The 23,059-nt window shown below is 44.5% G+C and overlaps 4 protein-coding genes across 13 annotated transcripts in view; 2 read left to right on the top strand and 2 right to left on the bottom strand.

Moving 5' to 3' along the window:
• LOC111274000 (sushi, von Willebrand factor type A, EGF and pentraxin domain-containing protein 1) overlaps nucleotides 1-5,024 on the top strand; it is a 35,199-nt gene extending 30,175 nt beyond the window's left edge. Inside the window, exon 28 of the mRNA XM_086967475.1 lies at nucleotides 3,495-5,024. Coding sequence (XP_086823601.1) covers nucleotides 3,495-3,716 — 222 coding nt within the window. The 3' untranslated portion in view covers nucleotides 3,717-5,024. The remainder of the gene's footprint in view (nucleotides 1-3,494) is intronic.
• Nucleotides 7-3,473, bottom strand: LOC111273997 (uncharacterized). The gene is made up of 3 exons (XM_022856075.2): nucleotides 2,738-3,473; nucleotides 1,858-2,116; nucleotides 7-1,442 (listed from the first exon to the last, which is right to left on the bottom strand). The coding sequence occupies exons 1-3, from the start codon at nucleotides 2,739-2,741 to the stop codon at nucleotides 1,109-1,111; spliced, it is 597 nt and encodes a 198-aa protein (XP_022711810.1). The 5' UTR covers nucleotides 2,742-3,473; the 3' UTR covers nucleotides 7-1,108.
• A 425-nt stretch (nucleotides 5,025-5,449) lies between the features above and the next one.
• ric8a (ric8 guanine nucleotide exchange factor A) lies at nucleotides 5,450-17,624 on the bottom strand. Of its 8 annotated transcripts, none has more exons than XM_022856066.2 (3): nucleotides 17,246-17,388; nucleotides 10,535-10,715; nucleotides 5,450-7,146 (listed from the first exon to the last, which is right to left on the bottom strand). In XM_022856066.2, exon 3 carries the CDS (start codon nucleotides 7,092-7,094, stop codon nucleotides 5,586-5,588), a length of 1,509 nt encoding a protein of 502 aa, XP_022711801.1. In that variant the 5' UTR covers nucleotides 7,095-7,146; nucleotides 10,535-10,715; nucleotides 17,246-17,388; the 3' UTR covers nucleotides 5,450-5,585. The 8 variants fall into 8 exon arrangements, with proteins under 8 accessions (XP_022711801.1, XP_022711805.1, XP_022711804.1 ...); XM_022856070.2 differs by lacking the exon at nucleotides 17,246-17,388 and adding an exon at nucleotides 16,149-16,254; XM_022856069.2 differs by lacking the exon at nucleotides 17,246-17,388 and adding an exon at nucleotides 14,683-15,563.
• A 390-nt stretch (nucleotides 17,625-18,014) lies between these two features.
• LOC111273993 (thioredoxin domain-containing protein 11) lies at nucleotides 18,015-22,407 on the top strand. 3 transcript variants are annotated; one of them, XM_022856060.2, is made up of 3 exons: nucleotides 18,015-18,158; nucleotides 18,566-18,681; nucleotides 20,005-22,407. In XM_022856060.2, the coding sequence occupies exon 3, from the start codon at nucleotides 20,034-20,036 to the stop codon at nucleotides 22,101-22,103; it is 2,070 nt and encodes a 689-aa protein (XP_022711795.1). In that variant the 5' UTR covers nucleotides 18,015-18,158; nucleotides 18,566-18,681; nucleotides 20,005-20,033; the 3' UTR covers nucleotides 22,104-22,407. The 3 variants fall into 3 exon arrangements, with proteins under 3 accessions (XP_022711795.1, XP_022711797.1, XP_022711798.1); XM_022856062.2 differs by lacking the exons at nucleotides 18,015-18,158; nucleotides 18,566-18,681 and adding an exon at nucleotides 19,350-19,368; XM_022856063.2 differs by lacking the exons at nucleotides 18,015-18,158; nucleotides 18,566-18,681 and adding an exon at nucleotides 19,455-19,472.
• Nucleotides 22,408-23,059: the final 652 nt, after the last annotated feature.

Below are 23,059 nucleotides of genomic sequence, written 5' to 3' on the forward strand. Positions count from 1 at the left end.
TTGATGTTTTCTCTTTGTTATGTGATTTTATCCTCTTTGCATACATATGTCTATATCAGAATAGAAAAAAACCTACATTCATTGTACGTCGCTTGTTAAGAAAAATGTTAATGACGTCACGACAGTAGTCGGCAATATCGTATAGAGGATATTGCATTTGTAAAAAGGCACTCGATATTTCTCCCTTTTCTTCTTTATAGGGCTTTGTGTAGATTTTCCGTTTTACATCTTTACAAAAAACAAGGCAAACAGATGGAAAGCACCGGTATGGCTGTCCTAGACGAATTTTTTAAAAATCGATAATTGTGTACTTAATTTTTATCTGTGGCTAACTAAATATCGAGTAGTACTGCTTCTATGATTGTTCGTATGTAAATACGGTCCTTAATAGGAGCTCTCTGCATGTCCGCGTAAGCACGACATTTTAGAAAGTTCATCTGTTAACGTTTTGTTACTGTTAAAGTAATATACAGATAGATACATATAATCACAATATATGAATCCCAAAATATTCCAATAGACAATGGAAAAATGCAGTGTTCGACTAGTGTAACAGTCTAGGACAGCGTTTTTCGGGATGACTTCTCTCTCGGTGGTAATTATATAGAGAAAGTTGGAGGACTGGTGTAAGCTCCAAATCGCAGCATATTTTTCCTCAAACCTTTTTTTTTTTGAAATACATTGTATGTGTTTAGGTATGTATATGTATATATATATGTATATATCTTCATACATTCTTAGTAGGCACCATGGTTTGTCTTCATTCAGCATCTTCACATATATGTATGTAGCACCATTGTGAATTGCTGCTGCGCAAGTTACCCCTGGGCAGAAAATGTTCAGGCGGGTAACCCCCTGTTTTTGACATCGTTTACTGACTGGATGGAGCTTGCGGTCAGCACATTGGATCGCAAGGGAATAGTAAGCACTGAGTAAAATGTTTTTCCTTTTGTCCTTCATTTTGGATTGTTATGCTACACAGTGCGAGGAGCTGCTACTCTCGTCTTATTGATAGGATCCTCACAGGAAAGATGCATCGTCGTTGTCTGGGCGTGCGAACCGAACCTATGTACCAATGACTATTTCCACTCGTAGCCACTCGTATCGTCTACCTGGTTTGACCGCTAATAAGGTCGATATTGGTTCCCATGATGAGCTCCATAGCTCCATAGGGGATTCCTGCCGTTAGCGCTGTACGAGGTGTCACAGACGACATGGAAGATATTGGGCTCACCGGAGAAACAGTAGATATTTTTGAAACTGAAGACGCTTGCGACGTAGCTGGCGCTGGGCCAGGCGATATAGCAGAAACAGGTGAAATCGATGGCGCAGCACTGGGAGTTGAGCTCCTGCCTCCACTTGAAGGCGATCGACAGTTGCGGACATCACTGAAAGGTCGATGGCGGTTCATGTGCAGCCGGAGGGTAGTTTTTCTCGAGGACCTTGAGTGTCAATGAAGAGCGAAGTATTTGAAATGTTATTTTGCATATCGAACTAGCATATACAGTTCACATTATTTATATTTGCCTGTTGCAGGGCCTGCAGTTAACGATTCATTAGTAGCACGTGTAAATGCGTACAGCGCATTAAACGAGTACCTTGTGAATATCCCAGAGAAGTGTTTTGTTCGTCGCATATACACTGTAGGAAAGGACTGACTGTCACAAATCGAATATACGACACTAAGTCATGTAAAACGCTCCCATTCATGTGGTCAGTATAAGATCATGATTGTCAATAAGCCCTAAATGCTCACCGTGCTTTACATTTACAACGAACAAATATTTTAAGACGCCCATTCCTTTTTATGCAAAGTGACTCGTAGAAAACGGTCAGCATTAGATCAGGAGCATTTACCTGTAGTCGCAGAATGGGCAGCCAAATGGCCGTTCGCCTGTGTGTTTCGAGCGAATGTGGTAAGTGACATTACCACGGTTCGATGACATATAACCGCAGAACTCGCAGCAATGCATTCCAGTAGCTCGGTCGGTTAAGATTCCATTGCTCGATAATACCGGTGAACTAAGGTCGAAGGGTGCAAGTGGGCCGGCTGAGCGATTTGAAGCTATCAGCTCCTCCTTCACAGTTGAAGTCACCACCGGTGCTAGATTTAGCCCTGCTCGTTGGAGATTCCGTAGACGAGGTTTGCCGACATAACAAGACAGTCAATAGCGACAACACAACACAACAAAACAAATGCAGAGCGGCACGAACGCGGAGGAACGGCAGCAACAGCAGCAGCAAGACCAATAACAATAACATACAAAACATTAGATAGCTGTTTAGGTTCTATTCACCCTCCGTAGGTTATATCCGCGAGCGACATGCCTAGATCATGCTACGCGTTAGCACACAGATGTCACGAAATCGGATGATAGATATATCATATGGGTTTTGGAAGTCTTTAGAGAGGACAATGGGCAATCAATGTAATTTCTTCTTATCCGAAAGAAGGACTTAAATTCGAAAACAGTGAACAATTATTACAGGGAAAAAATACTGGGTGAACGTACAGTACACACATACAGGAAATATACGCCTGAGAGTTGGATGGTCGCATAGAGTGAGAGTTTAAGGTTTTAATTCCGTAAACAGAAATGGAATATTGAACAATATTCGTAAGGTTATTGTAGAAATATGACGGGATCAGCTAGGGCTAATCAGAGTAGAATACCATTTACAAATCCATCTGCTGTCGGAAACATCTACAGGTGGCTGAGCAATAAAAAAAAACTACCCATTATCCGCTTTTTCTTTCTTCAGACTTTTCTAGTCGCGTTCTCGTTTTCGATCACTTTCCTATAGTCTGTCATTCCTCATGCACTTCGTTTATCCGCTTTATTGTCATTCAAGGACTCCAGAGCAGGAAGCACTCGTAAGCTATCTGTTATATTTTTGATCAGGTGCCACGTCTGATCGCAGCATTGGAACGATTGCGAACAGTTACACAGCTTTGTCGTTTGTCACAGGCATTCATCGCAGTCCGTCCATTCACATCACAGTGTATTATACTATGTAGTGTAGGAACCAGTGTTCGTAAAGAAAAAGAACACAAGATAGCACGTGATCGTAGAAGAAGCTCAACAGAAGTAGGTTGACTATGAGCTTCATTACTGATCAACAATCAGATAAAAAGAAGATCGATTATCGCCGCATGCGATGCGCTGACTTAGTCGAGGAGGACAATCATGACATCGTATTAATAGAAATAATATTGATGGCAGTGATGATGATGCTGACGACGACGACAGTCGACCGGCAACCCAGTCACGGCAGAGAGTATAGGGCGTGTATCAGATTCGACGAACATGGTCTGAAATGAGAACCTCATATTAGAGTAGGTTTTGAACGTTCTAGTAATAAAACTTATAGGGATTATAAATACAGTCTGTGTACACACCTGCGAAGAGCCGGTACAATATATCTTATTGAACTGTGATCTACGTCACTTGTTCTTTAATAAAGATGCAATACTATTTTATGGTTTCTTACAGATAGAATACCCAGATTCTGGTACCGTTCTTCTTCACACTAAGTCAGGCCCGTCACAATTTCCGTCAGCTGGAGATGAAGTAATTGTTAGTTGTCAGCCAGGAAGGATTCTCGTTGAGGTCGGGAGCCCCATCGTATACGCTCTTAATCGGGGCGTAAGTACTTGCCAATCCGATGGCACGTGGAGTCACCGTTTTAACTGCGTTAAAAAAACCAATGACTGAAACTCGTCCTATTTTATATCAAATCATAGTCTGTTCATCTGGTGTGCTCGAAGACCAACGAGGCTTAATTGCTCTTTTTCTATGCAATTTAGGCCTACACAACTCATGCACGGTTAATAACTTTAACCACTTGTAAGTAATATCTGTAATGGACGTTAGTTGAAGTGGACGCTAACAAAAATAGCGAAAAAGTAGGATATAGATAATAAGAGAAAGTAACGAAACGACCGTAACATCAAGAATATTAGGGGCAATAGAATCCTGAAATTTCAATCATAGCAAATTGTACTCTTTACTTTGCTTGCAAGGGAGTATATCAGTTCCGATAAAAGCAGCACTCGCAGCAAGGCACACCCATTTAGTTCGAGCATCATAACGTCCAGTACTTCAATATGCTTAACGAAGACTGAACACTTCAGATGGCTAAGATATCACTTGGAAAGAGTGCGCATACGCTGATTGCCAAGAAGAATCGTTATCGTCCCTCATGTGCTTATAAATAGCGTTATCGCGTTAGAAATGACAGTTTGCAACGCCCCCTTACTTCGTACCGTAACTTATTCAAAACCTTGAAAGTCCTTCTTTAAATCTTCTAATTTCCATTACCTAACTGACAATGATTCAAGAGTGAATGATACCTTTAGCGAACTGTGTCGTTTTGTATTAGTGACAGAGGGAAATCGTCCACCTTATATCAAAGTTACAAACACGTGGCATTTACTTTTTGAAAACAAGTTTTACGCTTTCCGTCTTTCTTAGTTCTAAAGTAATTCTCTTATTAGGACTCATTTGGCTTAGCTTAAATTTACCTTTAAATAAGCGGTACTAGAATCATTGAAACTACATGATGAAGCTATCACACGAAACAACTGTAAATCTTAAGTGCATTGTGAATCATATTATTCATATAATTATTACTGCTATCATTGTAGTCAGTTTTTTTTCAAATTTCTATACTTGGTTTAGTGGGCTAATCATCCATCGCTGGGCAACGTATCTGATTATCTTTACATAATTGGCTTTTATTGGGACAAGGTTGTCCTTACTCAAGGCCCTTGAGTGGGTAGCTGTCCCCCTGTCCTTCCTAAGAACTTCTGTAGGCTTCAGCGCTTTTTCGCGTTTAGGAAGAAGGCACGTTCCGTTGGCAGCAGTATCGCATAAAAGGTCAAGAGGACAGCAGTGTACTGTCCCCGAAAAAGAAACGACATCGGGCAAAAAGATACAATAAAATTGACGATGCACTTGCACCGGCCAACATATTTTCACTGGAATAAAAAGACACGGTTCTAATAAAATATATTAAAAAGATTTGCTGTATTTTGCAATTGCATACCATTGATGTTGCCGTTCCATACCGTTAATAACTTAAAATTAGGTATTTATGTCCACCTGTCAAACTAGGAACGCAAAAACTATCGAAATATTGTCTTCTTACAAAAATATAGAGTACAAGTCATGCTTGTGAAAAAGTTATTAGCTAATATATATAGTAGACTGGAGCAAAACTCACATTGTTCACAGGTTGTGTTTAGGTAGCATAAATCCTGGCAGTTGGCGATAATTGCAATACAGAAAAAATAAGAACTTGAGAAGCGTCGTCATTGCAGTGGCTCGTAGCTAGTCCAACTGAAACGAATACTTTGATGGTTAGTTTACTCTATGAAGCAAACAGGCACTTCAAAAGTCGATAATGAGCAACAGATATACGTAATGCAAAAGGAAAACACCATTGATACTAACAAATATAGATTAGTCACATAATTTATTTACACATGGAATGTAAATATTAACGTTTATCCATTCGACATCATCACCACTATAATTCCTCTAAATAAAAGCTACTTGTCCAATTCCGTGAGCCTCTGCCTTCTACAAATCAATGCCTAGAGGTGCCTGACCAGCTGTGGGAAATGTAAGCACTTCGGCCTTCATAAAGCTTAGGTCAGGAATCTTGTTTAAAACTTCCTTGGCAGCATCACTTAACTTCTCCTGTCCACTAATATTCGGACTTTCGGCAGGGTTCTGTCCCATGCTGGGACTGCTATTCTCCTTTACGAAAAGACTACTTTGCTTGACGGGCTGTAAGAACGCCTTGCTGAAGCAATCGATAGCGAAGCGGGGACAATTAGCTGGCGTTTCGTTAATACAAAGAGCACTTAGCAAACCCTTACGTGTCATACTATTATCATACCGAAACACGACACACGGCCAATTGTCAACATTTTCGCAGCGAGACAAGTCTCGCTTGACGCTAGCGACAAAACTCGCGCCATCGACATTTTCCGTTTCAGAATGTATATGTCGCTTATCATTGATGTTTTCGGTATCTTCGGTGGTAAAAATTGCGCTGATGGTGGCTCGAAACAGGTCAATAGTCAAAGGCCGTACCTCATCTGAGAAAGTCGTATTCCCTGGACACGATAACAACACACTGGAAGTTATAGGCGAGGGAGCAGCCTTGAAGTTTGCAAATCCTTCTGAAAATCCTTCGCTAAACGCGGCCTGGTCAAAATCACCGAAATCATCATCAATCGATTCGCCTTCAATAGTCTGCTGCTCATTTAAACACGTAATTCCGTTGACTGTTAGCAATGGCAAAGGTTGAACATCGCATCCAGCCTCTGGCCCACTAAACTCCCGAAAGTCATCTTTGATATCACTGAGGTTTCCTGTGTTTCCGTTTTCCTCATGGCCTTTTTTCGGTTCGACTGGAAGTCCTTTCGTACTGGCAAGTTGTTCTTCGCTAACTAGGTTACATTGCTCGATCTGTTCACGTTCCACGACGGTGTCAACAGCATTTCGAAGAAGCACCCTAATCACGTCTCTATCAGCATTTATCCCATCACAGGTTTCGTCAACGGCGGAATCTTTTGATGAACGGTGATGATCCCAACATGATCGAGCTTCGTTCACACTATGGGCCATATTATCGATGACATCGCGTTTAGTTGCCAAAAACGTCGAGTCGCTTCTTCCCTCTTGATACAGAGAACTTTGTGGAGACGAAGACACCCCACCTATTTTGCTACTCAGTAGTGAAGATGTTTCGTCTAACTTCCCCACACAGTCGCCAACTTTATTGGAAGCTGTACAACTTTTCGGATCCGGTTTCTTTGAACACGTATCATGTTGAACGGAAATACTCGCAGATGTATTCGAGATAGTATCACACTTGTCCTGTTGCACTTGTTTCACTGTGATGGGCTTAGCTGAGTCACATTGTACCGACGACGAGCTTAAATCAGTTTTTGTCAGCATTACACTTTTTTTAGGACCTTTCTGTATGGATAGCATCTCATTATTTCTAATCGTGGGTTCGTGAGATGCCGGTACTTGGAAATCTTCAAAATCTCCGAAATCGTCGATTTCTTCATCCATGGCTACAATTTCGACAACTGTAAGGAAACTGCTTTCGGGATACGTTACTCATCTGCAAACAAACACAAATACACAAACCTATTAGGGGCACTGGATCACCATATTTGCATAAACATTAGGATAGCACAGATATTAATTACAGTTACAATATAGTAAATCATGAAAAACATTTTCCACTGGTAGCTTGACAATTTATTTATTGTATTAATTTTGATTATATACGTAATGTCGTATTTCTACCCTTCATTAGAATTGGAATACCCTTGTTATTGTTGATCAGTTGATCATAATTTATATCATCATTACCGTACGCTTTCCTTAAGCTGTTCATGGGCATTCCTATATATATATATATACCTTTGTCTACATATAGACGCGTCTCACTCACATCACAGACTTATGTTATTAGATTCGTCCTTCGCAGTATCCTTGAACCATCATCACATCATAGTGTACATAGTGAAAAGGTCGCGGAGCATCTCATATCGCACGTGTCTTGCAGTATTGGCTCTTTTTTTCGATTTAGTCTTTTTTTTCAATACGCACGAACAATAAGATCGTTTCTTAGTATTGTTTTGCAGGAGACATGAACATGTTTTAATCCACGAAACTATCGGTGCCGTTTGATTCGCAATACAGAACGCGATACAAGTTCGACAAACATCAAGTTCAACCCTGCCAAGACCACGAATATATATGTGTATTTATGCATGTATGTATGTATATATATATATATATATATGTCCAAATCTAATGACGGTTTTATGTGTTCCATGAGAAAGATATTAAAAGTTTTTTTCTTTGGTCGATTTGATCGACTACCTTATTGGCGTCGATGTATCAACAGAATACTAGAGTATATATTAGCACTCATTAGGTGAATGCAATCAGTTCCCCTACCACGGTTACTATAGTATATTGTAATCTGAAGGTCATGTAACTTCTACAGTTAATTAGAGTTCACTTATTTCATCTTACATTTATACTAATTTTCGCATGACTCATTATGAAGGCGAAGTGAAGAAAGTTTACGCCCGTCAATTGCACAAACGTGTTAAATCAAGTGACTGATAGCAGGACGTGCGTCGGCTAACAGACCAGGTTCCGTGTCGTGTATGCCAATTTTAGGGCTTGTAGAGACAAACTTGATAAATGAATTGTTATTGGTAATTGATTGGCAAGTGGCTGTAGAGTACTTCTAGTGCCTTAGTTCCACGACAAATTTTACTTTTATTCATTTCCGTCGCCACTCTCATTATGATTATTCATTCGCTCATTATGCATCATATAATATTTTGCTATTACTGACATTTTCAAAAGGCAAATAGTTAGTTACCATCTTTTTCAGAGCTCAAGAATGTCCCATATGCACTGCTCTAACGCACCCGCGTATCTTGTCACATCATCATCCTTTCATCACCCACTAAACACGGAACCACGCTGATAATGTGCGTAGCGCCGTATGATTAGGCGAAACAAAAGAGGATTAATTACTTCTTCGCTTGATTTTTTTTTGTCTAAGTTGCGGCCGCGTTCAGCCGAAGGTAAACAGAGAGCTAAGAGTTTGTCGAGCTTCCCTAGCGCTAATCTTCTTCACTTTCGGTGAGGTCCCTATCGAGATCACCGCGCTGCTCCAGTAGCTGTAGGACGTGGTCTACAGGGTGTGGTTTGCCGTCTTCACCGACCGAGCAAGGCTTAACGACTCCGCCGCGCGTCAGGCGATCCATTAGTTGAACCAGCTGCATAGCTTCGTATTCCTTCTGCTCTTGGGTCATTCCCTCTATTGGATGTGGCTTCGGTGCTTCGTAACATCCGAGTACAGGATTTATTGAATCCTTGTACTTCGTGTACTCCTCGGTGTCGCTGTTCTCACTCTCTGATGAATACTGCCCTTGGCCGCGCCCGCCCAACATCAGGCCACGGCTTGCAAGAAGGCCAGCCGCATTACCATAACCCGTATACTTGATAAGACGGCCCACTTTCTCTTTGCACAGAACGAAAAGCAGATCCGCCGCTGCGCACTTTACCTCGGTGAGGGGTGAAGTCATCAATCGGACGAGCTTGTTCCGCAAGGTGTCCCCTTCTTCCGGGCGATTCATGACGTCTTCCAAAGGGGGGAGGATGCGACTTTTGAGATACTTGCGGATTACTCTCGAACCCCGTGATGCCTCGGATAGGCACAGTAGAACCGGGACAAGAAATTCTTTCTTGTGCGGCGTGTCCAATTTGTGCTCGAGTTGGTCTATCAATATGTCCACTGCTTCCATGTTGTAATGCATGAATTTCTTAGTATCCGAAGCTATCGTTGGCGATAATATCCCCTGTAATGCCGTCTTGCTCATGTTGCTTAGTAAATTTATAATTTCGCCCACCATCTGCTTGTCTTCGCGCATGTCTAACAATAACTGCCGCAACACTGCGACCAGCCTGCCAAAGCAATCCTTGTTCTTTTGTTTGTCTTTTTCGTCCATGTTTACAGTGAGATTGTAGAGCACTTTAAGTGCCCAGGACAAATAATCGCTCGAATCGCCTTGTAATTTTTCAAGAATTTCGCACAACGGGGGAATGGCTGCCAGTTCTTCTCTCACAAAGGTGCGAGTATCCGCCTTTAAAGCTGTCATGCCGAAAAGAATACGCATGTCAAAATGCTGGATATCCCTGCAAACCTCGCCAACGGTTAACATACGTTTCACTAGCGACTGCAGGGTCCCATTAGCTGCGCACTGATCCCGAATTGCCACGCTGTGAAAGATTAAATTGCAGAGTACTTTTTCAGCTTCAAGCACTGCTTTCGTGCTCTGTGGCTCGATCGGACCCGAATTCGTGCTTAGCTTCGAGATAGCGCACAACTTATCTACTACCTCAGTGTTAAATACTGAATCCGTGAGACGGTTGTCTCTACTAAGGATGCGTAACGTGGACAGTGCTGTTATGCGGTCTTCCTCAGAGCCCTCAGTGGCCGCCATTACATACTTTACCTTGCCTGAAACTTCTTGCAAAAGTGCCTCGCCAAAGTGGAACACCTGCGCATTTTCATTATTAAATTTGACAAGCGCCGCAGCGCCCTGCGCCCAGTCCATCGACATTCTTTTGCTCGTTTACTTTTCTGGGTTTTCTCGTAGCTTTGCTTACGACCTCTTTGTAAGGTACGACTGACTGTTTTGCAAACGAATTCACGGCTAGACTCTGGATCTGTTGGGCACGATTGACCTGACTACTGCTGATCAATAGAAATGTCAGTTCGTTTTTATCATCTAGCAGATGCTTTAATCGATGCACAGGGTGAACACCGGGTTGCTGAACCACGATGAGCTGATAACACGGCACAAGATGTCTGTTTTCTCCGCTCACTCGATTTACCTCAAAACTGCCTCGGCGCCTGGCAGTTCTTCAAAGATGTTGACAATCTCTGCCGACGCACTGCACTATTCGTTCTTTACCTTTTCAGTGCAATGAAGACCCGCCCGATAACCTTAAGATAGCTCAGACAGCTCCTGCTGCCTTACTCGCACCAGCCGTCGTTGAAACCTTGTGGTTGCCGTCGTCGTCGCTATCGCTGTAGGCGTCGTTGCAGATCGGCCGCTGTTGTTGTTGTTGTTGTCTTGAGTATAGTGCGTGTATCTGAAACGACCAACGTGTACGACCGTCAGCAGCACTCCAGGCCACGTTCTTCCACAGGTAAGATTTCCATCTCCATATGGATTGTATACAATTTGAAGCTTGAGTGGTAATTCATTCCTAATTCGTAATGCCTCACAGTTTTTTTCGGTTTCGATATCCATTGCTCTCTCGCGTGACCTACCACGTCAACAGCCTATCTGTCTGTTTACATTTATGTCAAATAGACAATGAATAATCTAATAACCTATGTGGTGACCAATTAAAATGTGTGACGCCTAAAATAGATGAACCGAAAGCAAATCAAAGCACCGCTATTGCTGCTGTTGTTGCTAGATGGACGCAACAGCAACGCATTTCATATCATATCACAACATAATACTAGGTCTCACTAGTGCCCTCTACCCCCAACGGTCCCCAGTATACGGTTGCGGCTGGGCAACAACGCATTATACTTGCCACTGTGTGACAACAAAATCGACCTACTTGCCCGCGAGTCAGTCTGCCAGGGCCATGTCTTCGACGCGACGCGTTTTGCGGTGCAACGGTTACAGCTTTAGACTGCTGACTGCTAAGCCAGCAACAACAGCTAATTTGCAATCTGTACCCGCTGACTGCGGCTCGCTTTGCCAACTTGTAATCATCAACACCACAATCACCAACGTCGTTGTCGTCGTGGTCGTTTTGCTTGAGTAATGTGGCTGCGCGCGCGCGCAAAGCGCGGTTTGCCGCGAAACCGTTGCAACCGTTTGTCAGGGCCGTTGCTGGTGCCAGCGCTGTTTCAGCTAGTGTTCGTACCATAGATCGTAGAAAAGAACGCAGTAGCACTGCGCGCAACGGAACAGTGTCTGAGTATCGCAACGGTCGAAGAAACGAACCACCGTAGCAGCAATGGTGACAGCAGCATCATTATCAATAGTATCAGCAACACCAACGGCAGCGGCAGCCGTCGTTTTTACGACGACAACAACGCCGGTAACGGCAACGAATAGCATGACGGCCAACCGTCGCTCCAGCTTTCCCCGCCTCTCACATAACCGTACGGGGGACAGGCATATCGTCATCCTCATCATAACCATAATCATCATCAGCAGGGTCGGTGAGCCCCCGCATTGAATGAGCACGTTGCGATCACGTTTCGTGTTCTACAGCATCACGACTCTGATTACTGCTATTATTGCTCACGGGGGTTGGGGTAAATGTTTCAAATTCAATAGGAATACAATTTCTACGTCTCACAAGGAGACTAAAAGAAAAGGGAAATGCGATTGTCGATGACCGTTTTCTGCCAAATAAACAATCAAAACAAAAACGCCGAAAAACGAGGATTCACCATGAGGTATGAAATTCGCATTGTTCCGTGTCTTTTGCTCAACACGTGACATTAGCTACTTATCATATAGATTAGTTTTGTTTTCAGTCAACCATATAACTCATTGAATTGAAGCGTAACATGATGAGAGACTACATCACATATCTGAAGTATAAGTATTCGGTGAGTTGTCCTGTTTTTGTCTAGTGATTCATCGTAGTACAGAAAATTAAAAGAAGTTTCTGTGCCTACTGTTCCGGCATCGATTGTTTTTAAATGGACAGCTGGCTCGCAAATCATTTAAAGATTTGTCTGTCCTATGGCCTGCTTCCTAGGATTTTGTTTATGCGACCTAAGAGGTCTTGTTCTCGCATTCGCTCTCACTCTCTCTCTGTCTCCGTCTGTCTACGCCCGAAAATAACCGGAGGGACCCCGCAACGTCCCTGCGCATTATGCATATGTCATGAAGAGAGGTGAATGTACAGATCTCAGAGCAACAGCAGCATCAGCATCAGCATTATCGCCATCATCATTATTATCATCATCGCGATCATAGCCCACGTTGTGGATATTTTGAGGGGGTAGTGCCTTTGCTGCTTCTGGTCGCAGCAGCAGTTCAAGCGGCGTCACAGCGCTCGTCGTCTCTGTCGGCGCCTCGGCAACGACGCAACGGAGCTTCATCTCCCAACATTTCTACCTCTACTATCTACTGCTACCCACCAGCACAGACGCCGCCAACACACGGCCTCTACCGGCAGGAGCGCAGCATAGTTTGCTCGCTTGCTTGGAGCTCCTCGTCGCAGTCGTTGTCGTTGGCCTCGTTGCTGCTGCTGCTGCTGGTACTGCCGTTCGTCGTTCAGCCGTCGCTGCTGTTGTTGTTGTTAGCGATTCGCTCGTCGCAGTCAGTCGCAGTAGTTGCTATTGCTGCTGCTGCTCGCATTCGCTTGCTCCTCGCTTCCCGGAGGCCCCCCGAGCCTGCCGCCGCCGTTGCTGCCTTGCCTGGTGCCTACTCTCTGTCGGTATGTCTGTCTCTAGCCGAACGCAGTCGCTGGACTGGCTGCAGTCGCTGACTGCGCCGTTGCCCGACGAATCGACAGGCAACACCCGACGCAGCAACGGCAACGAAACAACGACACTCAACGGTAACGACGACGATCACGAAGATAACAACAACAGCAGCAGCAACAGACGCACACCACTTTCACTTGCATCATCATTAGTGGGAGCGGCAGCAGCAGTAGCCGTATGTCCACCGCGGGCGACAGACAAACGGAGACGGGACGATAACCAGAGACGCAAGCAAGTAGCAAGCGAAAAAACGAGAGATTTCTTTTCGCACTGTCGTTTAACATTAAGGAGTTAACACATGACTGTAAATACATGTATGATTATTGCGCCGAAAAAACAGATAAACAAAAGAAAACTGTACAGATATATAGTCAACGAAAGTTAGGCACACACTGTAACTGATTGTGGAGATGGCAGCCTAGACGCTATCAGAGCTAAAATGCTCCCCGTTTTACGTGGGGTTGTTTATGCGTAGGCAAGAAAACGTACGCAGAAGAATAACTTACGAAACTCGCACGTATTAAAGCCAGCCGTATAGAGATGAAAGCATCAAAGAAACATATGCACAACAGAGATACACTTGCAAGGCAATAAAGATCGAAACTAGCACGGACTGAAAGTGGTATGTTATAAAAACACATACAACCATGATAGCGCGACTAACAACGGGTTGATTCGCACGATTTGCGGTAGTCTGAAGGTTTGCGACAGCGGCAGCCCGTCCGATTCATGCATTGCATAAACGTATTCGACTGATCACTCAGGTCTGCCGTCCTGATTTCTTTGCTGTTTGTTACTTATTGCATACTGTCGCATATTGCGGATAGAAGATTATTTTGTTGAGCCTGCGCACGCTTGAAGTGCATCGTCATACGCTCTGGAACAGCGTACGCTTCCCGGATATCGCGACTACACATGACGACTCAAAAACTTTTGCGAACACGTTTCGCAATCTTATTCACTTCGGTGCCTTTCACGTTCACGACAGGAGCGCCAAGTGCCAGAATCTAATAATCATGACGTCACCAGTTACAATGGAACATCTGCTCTCATTATCTGTCTCGTGACTTTTGCTCAATCACCGACTATAGCAATACGACTTCGCGCGACGTTTTTCAATAACTTACAACGATAGCAGTATCTGCAACAACGGCGTACGCTAACCGCAGCGTCAGCAGCAGCAGCAGCAGTAGCAACAACTGGCACCAGCTTTCGACAATACCGTCAGCGCTGCGTCTTTCACAAGCACCAGCCTCGACACGACATGTTTTAGAGGTAGCTATTAACGGCAACTACTGCTAATACAATGGCCAGACTTACAACTGCCGCTAACACTAACACAAATGACAGCGATTGTAGCATCACCGGTAGATTCGCCTATGACTGACTACTTGGACACCCACTCGTTGCGGCTGTTTGTCGTTCTATGGCCTTTCATCGGTATTATGCGTTAAATGTCGCAACAACAATAACAAGGGTAACGACGGCGATGGCAACCACAACAGTTTCACATGCAACAGTGGCAGGATCAGGAGTAGGAACAGGAGCACCAGCATTAACACTACTACTACTACTACTACTACTACTCACCAGCGTCGAAAGGACTACACGCAGGCCAACGACACGGACAATGGCACGCAAGGACGCACCGCGACTAGTTGTATCTTCGTGAAAACACCAGATCTAGCAACGTCGTCGCAGCTAAAGTTCCCCCTCCCATTGCAGTTACTACGATCACTACCACTACAAACGCGACCACACCGGATCGCACCGCACGGCGCACTAGCGGCGGCAGCAGCACCAGCAGCAGCAGCAGCACCAGCAGCAGCAGCAGCACTGGTAGTGGTAAAGTCCTGCTACCGTCAACAGCGGCGGCCGCACAGACAGACGGCGCAGCGTTGCTTCTTCTCTGCGCACCCAACGAAGAACGAGTGAGCGCGTGAGCGAGCGAGTGAGGAGTAAGCGAACGTAAAGCAATAACGCCAGGACGCTGGGGCGCTCGCAGCTTGCTACCGCTTGCCTAGTGTATCAGACAGAGCCACAACAGCTCTCAGACGTGCTCAGGCCACGGCGGTGGCGACGGCGGCAGCAGAAAGGGACGGCGAGTCTACTGCGAACGGACAGAGACTGTAGAACAGGCGGACACCACAACTGAAGCTGCCGCTGCTGTCGCTGCCATCACAACCACTCAGTCGTCCACTTCTGCCGCGGCAGCGTTCACCGAACCACTGCTGTCATGGCTGTCGCTGCAGCTTCGCCTGCCTGCATGCCTACCTGGCCAGCCAGCCAGCCAACCAGCCAGCCGCTCAAATCGCTGATGACGATCGGTCCATCCGTCCGTGCGTGCGTCCCTATCCAGCTTGCGACGGACGCTGCCAGACAGACACACGGCCAGCCAGGCCCACAGCAGCAACGACCGAGGCAAAAACGAGACCATGACGAGAACATCTCACACGGACCTACACATACACAGACACAGCGGACAAGCGACGGCATACAGCATTCGCATCATGTACGCACGCACCGTCACCACGGCCAGCAAAACTCACTTAATAATCGTATGGTCGCCGCCGCCGTCGTCGTTGACGCAGACTGTGCCGATACTGCTGCTTGCTGCACCGAGTGGAGCGGCAAACTAGCAGCGGCGAGCAGCCCACCGGACCAGCGGCTGGCTCGTTCAGCGCCGGATGGCTGGTTTGCTCGCCAATCGTGGCCGTCGATGCGGTTCGACGCAGTCGTAGCAGATGTGCGCAACGCTCAGACACACCCCTGCTGCCTACGCTAACACCGACGACTACGGCCTTTATAACATTTCCAGCAAGGTTAGCTGCTGCTGCTGCAACAGCAGAAGCAGGCCATAGTACATTAAGTAGCCTTTTCCTTTTATCCTCCTTCGGATAGTTTTGCTAGAATAGATGCATACGCACAGTAGTCAAGCACGAAGATCGATCGATGCGTCAGGCGGAGGAGGGGGTAACACACAATGGACGCTCTGCTAGTCATAGCCAAAGTAGCACTCGCGCGCATACGTCCAAACGTGTCTGCTTGATACTCACCAGTTTGATAGTCGAAGAAGAGGCAAAAGGTATAAATAGTTGCAAGTGTCGAGAGGCCCCCACCGCTCTCCTGCCGCTGGCATTCACCACCCCAACAAAAACAGCAACAGCAGCAGCGCAGGCTACATTGATAGAGTAGTAATAGCGCAGGCCGAGCGACGCGACGGCGGCGGCGGCAGCAGCAGCACGGGGATACAGCACACACAAACAGACAATGTGCCTGATGGTGGGTATCTCAGTGCCGCTGCAACCGTCGCTGCCTCAATCCAGCCATCAACGATGATGATGATGATGATGGTGATGATGATACAAATGGCTCCTCCGGCGCTGCTGCCGCCATCGCAAACACTTTTCAACAGAACGAGGCACCGCTAATCGCTGAACTGCGATAGTATACAACACACGGAAAAGAGAAGGAGATTCATCGTTGGCTTCCCTTTTCCTCCTCCCCTTCTTTTTCCTCGCTATCGTTGTCGTTGTTTCCAGACATTGAGATAACCCCTCCATTCAAAAAACACCGCCACAGACCCCATGTCGCGTACGATATATTAATCGTGGATAGGGAAAACCATTGCAACGACGACATTGGGAACACTGGGAGATCATGCATCTAATTCGGCGTCTCCGGCCGTCAAATGGAACGAGTAGAAGGCAGAAACTGTCCAACTGACGGATCGGAGGGTGAGCGAGCGGGTAAATTGACCAGCGAAAATCAGCTAGCCGGCTCGCGTGCAAACAAGAAAACAGTGCGTACTAGTCCAGTAGCGTTGGGCTGACTGCCAAATCGCTACGCACGCCTCATCAAAAGATCTGTTCAGATCGTACGTCTGCTCAAGCTGCTGCTAGCGGTTAGCTGACCGTTACATGGGTCGTTTAGCCTTTGCTGGAAAAGAGGTCGTCGAAAACTTTCGGGGACATACGATCTCTGAAACTGCGGGGTGAGCACAATACGCACTTTTATCGTAACATCACGATGCACGATTCGTGTATGCACTCATATTATGTACATCCCGAATCTTACATAACGTTTTGAATAACATGTGTGTGAGTGTGTATGTATGCATGTGTCTGTGTCTTTGAACGCTATTAACACTTACACGAAGTGTTAATGGTGACGGTCGCGGTTGTTGCTGACGCGGTTGCAGCTTGGGAACCTTTGTTGATTTCGTTGTCCTTTTTTTCCGTTAGCGAGATTTTCCGGGTTCGTCCGTTTTCACAGAAATTCGATAAAACAAGCTGTGGGTCACACACTAGCAGGGACACTTAACAGTCGTACACTTCAATCATGTTAACAAACATCACGGCTAGTACAGATAACGACGGCAACAACAACAACAACAACAGCCAGCCCTCTCCCTCCTCATATTTATCTACTGTTCGAATCTAATCGCTTTGTATCTTGTCAATTTCATTTAATCTGGTTTTGTTCGTGTTGCGAACGCAACAAGCGAATAACGCGGAGCCCAGCCGACCCAACCGACGGTCAGAGCTAAAACGCCGTCGATCCTGAACCCAACACGGTCTGCGCATAGCAAAGCGGTGGGAGAGTGGAAGTTCTTGTTTGTTTAGATTTGCAGAAGACTGGAGTCGCCACTATCGCCTTTAACACAGCTGCTGCCACTGTAACTAAGCTGCGCAGTCGCGGAAAGGGGCCAGAAAGGTAACAACATGCTTAGCGTTCCACAGCGGATACGGTCGCAATATGCATGATGATGATAACGAACGGACATGAACACCCTCCACGAATTCGTTCGCGCCAACAATGGAGCGGCTCATAGCAGACGACGGCCATGGCTGTCGCTGGCGCCTCCATCGAGCGCTCTAGTGCCGACGACACTTATTGTATGATTCGAATGCCTGTTGCCTGCGGTCGGCATCATAGCTTCTATCACTGCTATTCGACGAAGGAATCGGACGAAGCCGAACAGCGCAACGGGCGTCAGACACGAAGGAAACGTCACATACGAGTCGAGCGGTATTCTGCGCTGTAGGACAATGCCGAAGACGAGTGTAAGTGCTCGAGTCGCTACTAGACGCTGCCGCCACGAGCCTATCGTAAATAGAATCACCACCAAACGTCAGGAGAGGCAGATAATGAATGAAGAAATATAGTAAAAAAACAATATAACGAACGACGAAAAAACCATAAACAGAAAACAACAGTTATTTTTTTTAATCTGTGCTCTGTTTGTTTTTTGCATTTTCGTATCGTTCGTTTTCTCGGTTGTCTTTTGCTAATCGCCTCATTCATCGATCGTTAACAACAAGTACTTATTTCCCTATAAAATTCTTCGAAGAAAGACGCACACACGGTCATGTTTTAATGAACAGCAACCAAAATCCTGTGATACGATAATCAAACAGGTAATATTAGCTACATGCGCGTAAAAAGATCATTTGTGTACTAATCTTAGCAGTTATCACAGCCGAGTTACGTAACGTGCGTGGATAATGATAGGGAAGATCTTCGTTTTGTGAGTGTGGTATATAGTGAAGTGGCGCCATACAGGGACGATCGGCAGTACAGTAGGAGGTAAGTGGCTTTGTTACCTGAGAAACCTTTAGCTTCGTACAGTGATTCCAAAATTTTTACTATACAAAAAAAGCACATTTTCAGTGAATTCGGTGTTGTTTTATTTTTCCATTGTTAGCGAGTTGTAATGGACAACCCTCTCACTACCCGAATTCCGAACTTTTATATGTTTTCCGTTTTCTACTATTTGATACAAATTATATATTTATCGTATGGCGCGATTCGAAACACAGGTCAGTCCCTGCCAATAGAAAAAGTTATTTTCAAACGCTCCTTCTCCTACTTAGGCAGAGTGTTTATAATAATGGTATTATCTGTTTATCTATCTTTCTAATTATATAGCGTAGGGCTGAATCGTATAAACCAATACACAAGCTTACTATTTAGGCTAATATCTGTTGTACCGTAGAAAACTAGCGCGTATTGTGTTTGCAAGGGTACAGGAGTGTATCCGACGGCGAATAGATGCAAGTTATTTGAACTGTACGTATTTGACCATCGAATTCGATCGGCGATCCTGTCATAGACAAATGGAACGTTCCGTTGTTTGTACACGTAGCACAGACGCTTCTAGCTCCTGTCGACATGTGTTTCCCTTCGGATATCTCCATATTTTCACCTGACCACCAAAAAGGCTGTGGCTGACTGAAGCGTGATAGCTTTAGAGCAGAGGAAATCAATATTCATGTAATCTCAAACTGCAATAGCTTATTTATTTATTAACTTTATTTAAGAGACTTCTACATTATTTGAACTAGCCAAAGCCGCAGTTTTAATATATTTTCACACGGGTATGTATGAATTTATGTCAAGCGGTAAAGGTAAATTTATTTTCCATCTCAAATCGCAACTGAGGGGGTTACAGTTCCACCTTGACAGCTGCAAAATAGTAACAATAATAATTAATATTACTATTATTATTATCAGTAATAGCTAAATATTAAGATTTATTCGGGTAAACTCCATATGAAAACTTAGTGCATAAGTTCTAATTTTGTAAAGCTAAGTAAGTCCAATTCAGGTAAATTCCGATCCAGCGCTTTGAACGCCAAGCTCCACTGAATCCAGACAATCTAAACAAGCAATATTTTGATAATGATTTATTATGTTAAAGGTGTGATTTCCTTATTTCAAACAACACGAAGTATTAGCTGCAGCATAAATAGCCATGGCAATAGAGTTATCGCGTTGGATTTTGCTAATGTGTTTCGAACCTGATTTAAGTCAACGAAAAAAGTTCCATAAAATGTGAGAATATAAAGTACTATTGAAACTAAATCTGATGTTATGAATGTTATGATTTTCTTATTTTTGGTGTTTTAGGATCCTCGATGGATGACGTGTGATCGACCATGGAGCAAGGCGGAGGAGAAGACGAAAGCCAGCCCCCAGTAGAAAGCTCCTCAGAAGACCTTGACCCGATACTAAACGACAGCTCGTCATCAAGTGATCCCTTTGTAAACCAGGACGTTTTTGAATCTGGAGTGGACGATAGACAAAACCAGAACGGTGAAGGAGTATCAAAAGACGACGACGAAGACAACTGGGAAGACGTCACCGAAGTGGACACTCAAGCAACTATGGCCACCAGAGTAAAACGGATTGAGATTCTTTTAGCGGTTAGCTGTCTCGCCGGAGCTGTAGTTAACCAGTTTATCACTGCTGGTGGACTTCGGCGTCTTACGAGGGAGGCACCTCCAGGACATCCACTATTGACAAATGTGTCGTATCTGGATGTCTATGACGGTGAACTAAGTACCGTATACGATGAGTTCTTGAAACATGAAATCACCGTGACACTGTATTATGCTCCGTGGGATGCGACCAGTCGCGAAAGCCTCCAAGTTCTCGACGAAGTTGCCAAGGAATTTCAAGATGTCCGTTTCGTGGCAATTAACTGCTGGCAAAATTCAGCTTGCTTCAAGTACTACCAGTTTAAATTCTACCCCTCAGTAAGTGTGTATGTAAGAGGTCAGGGCAGTATACAATATCCTATCTACTCAGCACTGGCCAAAGATTACTTCATCACGTTTCTTCATAACGTCATTAATCCAATAACGGTTGTATCATCAGATTACGAGTGGTACACGATGAGGTCGAGGCATTTTGCTGTTGTCACAGTTCCTCAAATGTACTACCGATTCGGCTATAGTTTAGCGCTCGAATCGTTGAGGAAAGATCCTCGTCAGCGAGTCGGTTTTGCGGTGCTTGCTAAAGGAGGCGGTGATACGGTGCGGCTTCACCTGTGGAACGAAACGCTTACCTACGATGAGAGTAATAACCCAACTGTAGCGTCAGTTTCAAAATGGGTCTACGCAAAGTTTCATGAGCCAACTGGCTACCTGATGAACTCAGGCTACAAAAGCAATCAAATCTCTAAACTCGTGAATAGCACTAAAGCTTTCATCGTGGTGAGAACTCATCCAAACTCGAGTTTAAATCTCAACCTGCATATGATGGCGCTCCAATTCTACTCGTGCCAAGATACTTATGAGGCACATTCGAAACAAGTTCTATTGTCGCTTCTGGTTGGATCTGAGGATCGTTCTATCAATTGCAAACGAATGCCATATCCCTTTGAGTGTACCTCGACATCAATGAAGTGCAATACTAAATCACCGGTCGATATTTCATTCATGAGCAACTGGGCTATACCAGTTTCCATAACGTGCCAGCGGCTTGAGAGCCTCTATCTGCGACACTTAGAAATTAAGCGGATCTGCCAAACTCATCGAACACAGCCAGACGGTGCCAAACATCCAAAGGGCCTTCTCTGGGGTCTTGGTTGTGGAAAAGAGCACTTATTCAAATTCCTCACGCTCGATGGCGCGCTCTATGACCAACTGTATCCGCTGGAAGCGCCGGCCATCATTTATGATGCTGAGGATGACATCAAATATCTTCTGCCTCAGTCGCAGTTCACCGTGCGTGGCATCGAATTTTTTGTAGCTCGCTATGCCGTAAAGTTACGAGAAAAACTTCAAAAATCGATGTCTGTTGTACGACATGATCTATTCCACGATCAGCCAGAGAAGTTCGTTCCACCTAGCGAAGAGGTGGTTGGATCATTGACCGGATCCAGCAGGTCAAAGAGCGGACAACACATCGTGCCAGCGGAGTCGGCTTTTCGAGACACGGTCATTTTCTTCTATACGAACTGGTGTGGTTTCTGTAAAAGTGTCGCTGCAAACTTTCACAGAGTGGCGCACTTTTTCAAAGCCGCGCCGATCTCATTTCGAACTGTAGACGCTGAAGGAAGCCGATTTGAGGACATCCGATATTCGCCCGATAGCTACCCGCAGGTCGTCTTCTTTCCAGGAAACAGTTCTGACACTATCCGCTATTCAGGAAACTGGCGGCCCCAGTGCCTAACACGGTTCATTCTCAAGCACTGCAGCGACAAGGTGCTACAATCGCTCTGAATTGTCGACAAGCGTCCACTAGGACTTCAAAAAAGTTCTCTGGCACACCGTAAACAAGGAAGAGCAAAGATATAGTGACTGTGATCTATTTAAATACGGAAATACAGAGCAATAGCATACTTTACTGTTTGAAATACTTGGCTTTAATGCTAAAGCAGATCCTATAATATGACAGATTTAATACAAGTTTTGTTGAATTATGATGAGTGACTGTACAGTGTAAGAAGCATAGGGTAACCCATATGATGCAGGTCTAAATAAAGCCGAAATAAACTATTTTCATTGTATACGTTGTACAGAATCATCGTATTGTTGTCATCAGCATTAAATAACGTCGAAAACCTAATAGTCTAATGCGATAAAGACATGCGAGAAGGATGTCACTATATAATATTCCGTTTTAATTAGTTTTCGAAAATATTCCATTTAAGATTTCTGAGGATTGCATTTCTATATATATTCATGACTTTGGAGCTGGTTTTTAAAAGAATAAAAGAACTTAATGAGTTATTCAAATAGAGACAAACTTTTGGCTGAAAACTCATTGTTCAAAAGTTTGAACATACTGCTTGAAGTCGAAATCCTATTAGAATCATTTTGCTATAAGTCGTTTGACAGTATATTTAATTTAAGATGCAATTAAAAGGAGTGGAGCTTGACTAATAAGCCTTTCGGTATAAGTTTTTGGTCCGTGGTCTTTTGGTCCTAGAATGCATCGTAGCCGCCAATATAGAAACTCCAATGTTATTTACTGTTTAATGTTCCTAATGGCGCAGGAATAGCCTAACTAGTATCGCAAAGATCTATTCGTCAAGTTTGTGATTTCTGAAGTTCGGCTTAAGGCTTCGCTTTCCTCAATTTTATGAAACACAAATTAAGTGACTATAAAGGATGTGACCATTTTTGGGTTCTATCCACTGGTATTAAGATTCGTATAGATAACTATAAAACAAACG

Source organism: Varroa jacobsoni, unplaced genomic scaffold (genome assembly GCF_002532875.2).
Source record: "Varroa jacobsoni isolate VJ856 unplaced genomic scaffold, vjacob_1.0 scaffold_242, whole genome shotgun sequence".
Taxonomy (NCBI): Eukaryota; Metazoa; Arthropoda; class Arachnida; order Mesostigmata; family Varroidae; genus Varroa; species Varroa jacobsoni.